This window comes from Arachis duranensis, chromosome 4 (assembly GCF_000817695.3).
Source record: "Arachis duranensis cultivar V14167 chromosome 4, aradu.V14167.gnm2.J7QH, whole genome shotgun sequence".
Taxonomy (NCBI): domain Eukaryota; kingdom Viridiplantae; phylum Streptophyta; class Magnoliopsida; order Fabales; family Fabaceae; genus Arachis; species Arachis duranensis.
The window spans coordinates 13,443,354-13,452,194 of record NC_029775.3 but is presented as its reverse complement, the minus strand read 5'-3'; the positions used below and the strand labels follow the sequence as shown (position 1 = coordinate 13,452,194).

At 27.0% G+C, this 8,841-nt stretch overlaps 1 protein-coding gene across 1 annotated transcript in view; it reads left to right on the top strand.

Moving 5' to 3' along the window:
• The window catches only part of LOC127746802 (uncharacterized), a 930-nt gene extending 601 nt beyond the window's left edge, over positions 1–329 (top strand). Inside the window, exon 1 of the mRNA XM_052261203.1 lies at positions 1–329. This exon is cut by the window's left edge and continues 601 nt beyond it. Within this exon, the coding sequence (XP_052117163.1) occupies positions 1–281 (281 nt within the window). The 3' untranslated portion in view covers positions 282–329.
• The last annotated feature ends 8,512 nt before the right edge of the window (positions 330–8,841 follow it).

Here is an 8,841-nt window from a genome sequence, read left to right as displayed (position 1 = left end):
TGGAAATGGTGAAGGTTAAGCATGCTTTTGTGGTTGATGATGAGTTGACTTTCAATGTGAGAATGAAGATAACCAACAACAAGAGGATTGGATTGTGTGTTGAAGTTGAAGGACCTGTGAAGCTAACTTTGGATTATACTAAGAGACTTGTTTCTAAGATTAGAGGGAAGATGGATACCCAAATGGAGGCTTGTGCTCTCTTTCTTTTCAAGAATGGTATGCATCAAATTCAGGCTAATCATGCTGGCCAGGATTACGACATAGATGATGTTTTCTTGTGACAACTCAAAATCATGCTTGCTTTTTTGTTATTAGGTTGCAACTTAATAATTAAGTATTTAAGTCCAATAAAATGAGTTTGATATGCATAGTGTGAGTCTCATTTCATATATGTGAATCTCATTTCTTATTTAGTATTGAAAATGTATAGATTAAAATCCTTTTAGAGAAGGATATTAATATATATGTAACGAGCATAAATGATGTAAATAAAAAGAATAAACAAAAGTTTTTTTTAAATAAATGTACTTTGAAAACATTAAATTATTTTTTTATTTTCAATAAAAAAAAAACTTCCTTATTGGTTAAATTTTTAACAAATAGCTTAAACACAGTTATTGGTTAAAATTTTACAAGTTGCATTGTCTTTATCATTACGGATAAAAAATTTTTTAGATGATAATTATTGATGCAAGATGCAGTGAAAATATGATGGACAAAAAATTCGGTTGTCATGACCCGAACCAAGTCGTGACTGGCAGCGCTTAAGGAACAAGTCTCTCGGTAAGGCAAACAATCTAATTTTTAGAAAAACGGACAAAATCTTTTTTATTTTTAAAATATTACCAATATAAATATTATCTTCCTATATCAATAGAAAACATTCATTTTCAAAGACGACAACAACAACATATTTCAATCATATCTATAATTCAACATGTCAAAAGTCGCATCATACATATTAAGTTGATAATTAAATATATAGTTAAATCCATACGTTTTACATAATCAAGTCATAATTATTATGTAAACAGTTCGAAATTTAAAATAACATAACATGAGGACTCTGTCTGTGATATATGGAGCATTGAAAAACTTTAGGTTTTTGCATAAAAATTTCATTACATATCACATAGCCCTTGAAAAGAAGAAGGGCTTACCGAAATGATTAAGATCTACTGTGGGACAGGTGGAATAAAACCTGGAATGACACTTGTATCTGAAAAATATAGGAATATATTAGGATGAGTTTTGCAACTCAACGAGCAAACGTTATATCTATAATCCACCCGAGACAATACAAATTTTATCTTAAAAGTTACATTTCTTTTTAGAGATAAAAAATTCATACTAATTAATTATGCAAACAAATAGATATATATAGTTAAGCGGATGAACTGAAATGGGAATTCTTATTTCAGAAGTCAAATCAAATCGAATATTACACACTTAGGGCGGCTTCACCTCTAAAGGTAGTCCTTTTTTCTAGTGTGTCCGGACGGTATAACAAATCCAATGTGTGGCCTACACGTTGGACTAGCAATGCCTTTGCTAGTTGAGGTCTGAGTTAGATGCATCTAAGTTAATGCCATACTACCGTTAATTACGGTTTTCTAGTCAAAGTCTCCCAAACCAAATCATTTATAACTCTAATACTGATAATATATTACTAAATTTCATAATAAATTAAATATATATAAGAATGCATACTAAAATTTAATTAAAATTTAATAAAGTTAGTAAAAAAACATGTATGCTTTACAAAAATATATAAATATCGTCTCGTGTGTAATCTTATAAAATTATAAATTTTTCACAAATTAATATTTATTTCAAATTTTTAAAAGTCACAATAATCAAATATTTTTAAATTCTAAAAATAATGATTCAATTTAAATGTTAATAATAATACACTTAAAAATAATTATAGATATAATATTCAATCACAATTTGGTTCTAAAGAACCGGAAGCAACTCTGAACGTGCTACCGAGTTATCAATTGATGTCTAATAATTTTACAATTCTTGAAATCTCAATAATAATCGAAACTCAAAAGTTGAATGCTTTCTTTACTCATTAAGTTGAAATCCCATGATTTAGGGGGTTTTGAAAAAATGAGATTTTGAATAAATAGAGATAGAATAGAGAAAAAAAAGGAAACAAGATAATGAAGGTAAGTTTGATGATATTAGGTGATTGGTTGTAAAGAAAAAAATAAGAAAGAGATGAGAAAATGTAGTTGGAAAGAGAAAAAAAAAAGAGAGGATTTTAAATTTTGTTTTTGAGAAGAAATGAAAAGAAACTAGTCAAATTCGTCCCTAAAAGATCACTCATTCTTCAAATTAGTCCTCAAAAATTTTTTTTTAGTCATATTAGTACTTAAAAGATAAAATGTAAGTCAAATTAGTATTTCTGTTAATTAGATGATAACAGCTAATGACGTGTCACATTAAGTGCCACATGGCATGATGATGTGGCAGGTTAATGCTACGTGTCACAATATGATTGGTTGACGTGTCAAGTTAGTGACACCTAGCATGCCACGTGTCACTTGACGTGTAAAAAAATTATTTATAATCAATAGTACCTAAAAGTTTAGACGTCATTTTCATTCTTAAAATTTTAAAAATTAATAAAATTAGTCCTTATATAAATTTTTTTTATTTTTCTTTATAATATTAAATTTGAAATATTTTTGAAACTACTAATTTTAATATTATTTTTTAAATCTTAATAAATAAAATTTTTTTTACATAAAATAATAAAAATAACTAAATTATTATAAAGTTATTTTGTCATTTGTGAATTATAATTTTTATTATTATTTAATATATATAATAAAACTCAATAAGAAAAAATAATTTGTAGAATTACTTGTTGAATCTTAATATTTTAATATATTTTTTTAAAATAACTACTATATTTATAGAGTGAAATATAAAAGATTAAAACATTTAAAATAACTACTATATTTATTTAGTGAAATCCAAAATATAGTTTTAATATTTTGGATTTCATTAAATAAATATAGTAATTATTTTAAATGTTCTAATTTTTTATATCTCACTAAATAAATATAGTAGTTATTTTAAAATATTAAAAAACTAAAATTTCAATATTTTAAATTTTACCAAATAAATATAGTATATTTTAAATATTTTAATCTTTTATATATCACTAAATAAATATAGTAGTTATTTTAAAAAACTATAAACTTAAAATATTAAATTTTTAAATATATAATCAACAATAATTTGATAAACTCGTTTAAATAAAAAAATATCACTATAAAAATTACAATTTAAAAATATAAATTTTAAAATACAAATGACAAAATAACTTTATAATAATTTAATTATTTTTATTATTTTATGTAAAGAAAATTTTATTTATTAAGGTCTAAAAAATAATATTAAAATTAGTACTATAAAAAATACTTTATATTTAATATTATGAAGAAAAAATAAAAAAAATTATATAAGAACTAATTTGATTAATTTTTAAAATTTTAAGGATGAAAATGATTTACGTCTAAACTTTTAGGAATTATTTTGATTATAAATAACTTTTTACACGTTAAGTGACACGTGACATGTTAAGTGTTACTGACCTGATACATCAATGAATCATCTTGTGACACGTGGTATTAACTTATCATGTCATCGTACAACGTGGTACTTAATGTGACATGTCATTATGCTGTTATCATCTAACTAATGAAAGGACCAATTTGACTAATATTTTATTTTTTAAGAAATAATATGATTAAAAAGCATTTTAAAAATTAATTTAAAGAATAAATGATGTTTTAAAAACGAATTTAACTATTAACTCAAAAAAAAGACAGAAAGGGAAAGTCGAGGGAGAGGAGAAGAGAGAGGAAGAATATTTAAGTGGGCCGCACGTGCTCTTTTTTTTGTCCTCTCTATTCAGTTACACATTTGTATTAAGCAAAGAATAATAACACTATTTCTTATTTAAACCCTAGAGTGATATAATTAAAAGAAGGGTCCATCTAGTGTACAGATGTGTTTTGGTACAGATTTACAGATTTTTGTTTTTTATTGATTTAAAAGTGTATCACTAAAAGTGTTGCTTAAAGAAAAAGTGTTACCCTTAATCGTTAACTTGGCTCTGATACCAATTTTTAATTTCTGGCTTTTCTTTTAATTTCTTTTTCGAAATTTCTATTAATTCTTCATATTTTACTTTGAATAAGTTTATAATTTGTATAGGTGCTTTATTTAAAGGATTTTGATAAAAAGTATTGACCATTTCTACTATTTCTCTTGCAGTTATTACTAGTCTTTGATGTTTTGATTCATAACTTTTCAATCTTGTTTTAATTTATCATATTCTTTTTTGCATGAATTATTGTATATAAAATTTTTTATCTGTTTGTCTTTTTCTTTAATATAATTTCTCAAATCTTCCAAAACTTCTTTTATTTCTACACTTTCTCCTGTTTCTAAATATCTGTTTAATTTTTCAATTTCATTCTCCATTTTTTCTTTTAACAGCTTTAATTCTTTTAAGTCATAATATGATTTTCCAGGCATTTATAAATTTTTTAAGTTTAATTCCAACTTGTTTATATTTATTCTTATTTCTATCCTTTTTATTATAAGATCATCAATTTCAATCTGAAGATTGTTTAATTCCCTTTTATACTCCTTTATTTTACCTTTTAATTTTCTCGTCCTATTTCTTTTTATTTTATTTTCCGGTTTTTCAATCTTTTTATGCTTCATTATTTATTTTAAAATTTCTGCAAACTCTATCATTGATTCATCATTATTTTATAAAGATTCTATTAATTTCTCTAGCTCTTCAACTTCTTTTTTCAACTTGTCATAGATTATTTTTAGGGCTTCAAATGCTCTTTGATTTATTTCAGAAAACTGTAAATAATTCAAACGATTTTCTCTTTCAAAGAGCTCTTGTTTCTTGTCTTGATAAGTTACATATATTTCTTCTTTATTTATTGTCATAATTTAGTGTTTAGGGTTTCATTTAATTTTTTGACCTTTTTTGTTAGTTTTTTTATTTCAGAATTTTCTTCTTTAATCTTTAACTTAGATAAACTTAAGGGGCTATTAATTTTGGATTCTCTTATTTGAAAATTCGATGAAACTAATTTTCCTGATGGTTCTTTTAGTAATAGGACTGGGTTTTCAATAGCTTTATATTTTGGTATTTTTGTTTTTACAATTTTCTGAAATAATTTATCGACATAAATTTTTTCTCTGTTTTTAAATATTATACTATGATGGCTATTTGTTAAAGCATAATTTATTGCATATGTAATTGAAAATAGTTCATCATCTTGTTCCATTAGATTCTTTCTGTGAAATTTATAAGCTAAGCTTATAGATCTTCCAAGATTTTCAGTTGATAAATGTATAGCGTATCCAAGATGGGCATTGAATTTAACATTTACGTTTGCCAAGTTTCCATGAACAATTCCAATTATTTGATCTATTGAGTCATCAGTAATTCTTTTATCACAGATTGTTAAGCTTATTGGTGAATTAATTCCTTTCATATATGTAGATTTAATTAAGACTTTTATAGTACTAATATGAATTCATCCAATTTTAGATCTTTTTTGTTGATCCTTAATTTTCTCAATCTGTTTACTCAATTCTTCATCATTTATCAAAGCTATTTCAAGTTCTCCATTGGCGGATTTTATCTTTATAGGGGCTTCAAGTTGAATTTTTCCATAGTATATTTTATTTTTTCTATTAAAAACTTCTTTTAAAAGATTTTGTTTATTAAAATTTTAATTTGATTTGAGATTTAATTCTGTTTTTAGAACAGCCTGTTTTTCATTATCTAATAAGGCAGATAATCTATAATAATCAGATTCTTCCGTTAATTCTAAACTTTCTAAATAATTCATAACTAAGAGATTAGGATAAGGGCGTACCTTTCTGGAGAAAAACTTCCTTTATTTAGTATATTTTACATAAGATGTTTTTATCTCCAGAGGGGAGATTATAGATATTAACTCCAGAGGGGAGTTTAAAACTATTTTTTTCCCTAAGGGAATTCTTTTTTCAGACTACAGAATCGCCTCGGCAGCTTCCTCCTTGCTCTCCTAGCATATGAGTACTCCTAGCCTCCTGCTTTCTATTGTTTGATGCCTTCTACAATTGCCTAAACAACCTATTTATAATAGTTGGGTTTGATGGACAATTCACATCCTTACCCTTCTTATGACGTCATTGCTTACGTCATTGTTTATTATCTTGCACCAGCTACATTGTTGGTGCTCTATGACCTAAGCGCTTACGTCATTATGCAATAATGTCGAGAGATGCTTCAGATGCGTTATCCTCCTCTTTTATCATGTGACCCTCAGATGCATTGTCCTCTTCTTTCATCATGTGAGTTGATTCCGTTTCATTATTGCTTTCTTCAGATAACTCTGAGGCACATAGCTGGCACTTGTGATCTTCTCTGTCACATAGCTGGCACTTGTGGTCTTCTTTGTCTTTTATCAAATAGCAGAGATTCCTTTTTATCCCTTCAGGGAGTTTTTCTAAGAGCCCGGATAGATTGTAGAATGCAGATTCAAACTCTACCAAGAGTCTCATCTCTCTTTCTTCAATTTCATTTCTTTTACTGGACACAAGCAGAGTATTTCTGCTTTTATAATTGATTCTTGTGTGAGATTCCCTTGTTATCTTTTGAGTTCTTTCGAAGATCCTTGCTAGTGTGCTGACTAGTCTTTCTTCATGACTGTAAATTGTTAAGTCTTGAATCTGATCAACTGGTTGAAAATTTCTTGGGAAGACGGACATGAATATTACTTGGTGTACTGGAACCAAGCATTCTTCTTCTTCATTAAAAATAGGTTGACTGTTTGTAAATTTTAGGGATATATCCCTTGGATTTACATTGTCAATCATATTTTTAAATCTCTTTACTGCATCAACAAATCCTGCAGGAAACTCACTAATAATTTTTAGATCATTAAAAATTAAAATTGTATCAATCAATCCATACTGGAAAAACTAATAGGTATCCGATGGGAAAGCATCTGGAAATATAACCAGTTTTGTTAGCTGTTCTTTGGCAATAGAATAATATCCCAAAATTGCCTCTTTTTTCTTCAGTCCAATTCAGGACTATGTTAAGGGTTTCTCTGAGATTTGATCTACAGACCCTTTTCTTTTCCTTGATTTCAGCCCTTGTAGGAATGTTTCTTATTATCCATGTTCTCTAGGTTTGAATTGGAGATTTATCTACTCTTTTTAGGGTTTGCTCTGGATGGAGAGCTTCATATTCCCTGAAAGATTCCTTTGCCTCTTGAGGGATTGGATTTGTGTCCTTATTTGCTGGCAATGCTTGCATTTTTCGAGTTCTTGTTCGTATTTCTGGATTTCTTGATCTAATGCGTTGTAGACGAATTCTATTCTCTTGTTAATGTATCTGCAATAACATTTTTGTCACCCTTAATATATTCAATTTTTATTGGATATTGTAACAAAAATAATTGCCATCTTCCCAATCGTCCATGATTATAATCAACTTTTAAATTATATCGTATAAAACCTGTTAGGTAACTTGAATCTGTCCTTAATGTAAATTCTCTGGGTAGTAAATCAATTTTCCATTTCTTAAGAGATTTAATTGCTGCTAGAGTTTCCTTTTCATGAGTGGTATATCTCTGTTCTGTTGGACTAAAAGTCCCTGAAATATACCTGCAAAGTAATTCCTTTGGGGAATATTTAGAATCTAGTGATTCTTTTTCTTGTTCCAAGCTTTTTATAGCTTTCTTAGCTTTTAGACATCCTGATCAGGTTATGTCTGAGGCATCTGTTTCTACTATTAAGTAGTCATTTTCTTCTGGAATATAAAGTTCTGGAAGTTTTTTACATAATTCTTTAATTCTTTGAATTTGTATACTATCTTTTTCATCCCATTTCCATTCTTTTTTAGTACTTATTTTTGGAAATAAGCTTTTAGTGTATTCTGTTATATTCTTTAAAAATCCTTGATCAGAAATATAATTTATACACCCCAAAAAATTTTTGTAATTGTTTTCTATCTTCTATTTTATTAGGAAATAAATTTACCTTTTCTAGAACATTTGGTTGAAGTTTTAGCTTTTCTTGGATGGATAGAATTAATCCAAGAAACTCTATTTCTTGTTTTGCTATTCTTGCTTTCTTTTTGCTAAGAACTAATCCTTTTTCTTTACATCTTTCTAAAACTATTAATAATTTTTGAAGATGATCTTCCTTATCTTGTTTTGTAAAAACTAGTATATCATCAATGTACACTAAAACAAATTCATTTATCTCTTTTAGATTTTCTTCCATAAATCTTTGATAAATACCTGGGGCTTGTTTTAATCCGAATGGTAATACATTCCATTCATAGAGCAACACACTTGTTGATTCTTTTGTTGGGCAAGTAAAAGCAGTTAATTTCTTTGTTTCTTCGTCTAAACGAAGTTACCAATATCCTGATTTTGTATCAAGAGATGAAAACCAAGTTGCTCCTTTGATTTTTTCTAAAATAGAATCTTTTCTTCGAAGTTTATGAGCATCACCAATAGTTGCTTCATTCATCTTCTTATAGTTAATAACCATTCTTCGTTTTCCCCTTTTAATTTCATTATTGTTTTCGACATAAAAGGCTGGAGCCGCATGAGGACTTTTACTTAATCTTATAATTCCTTTTTCCAAAAGATCTCTACATTCTAATGAGAACTCTTCTCTAACTCTTGCGGAATAGGGAATTTTATTTGGAACATTTATCTCTTTTGTAGGGTCTTTTAATTTAATGCTTACTAATTCGTTATTTGTATTTTTAATATCTAAAGA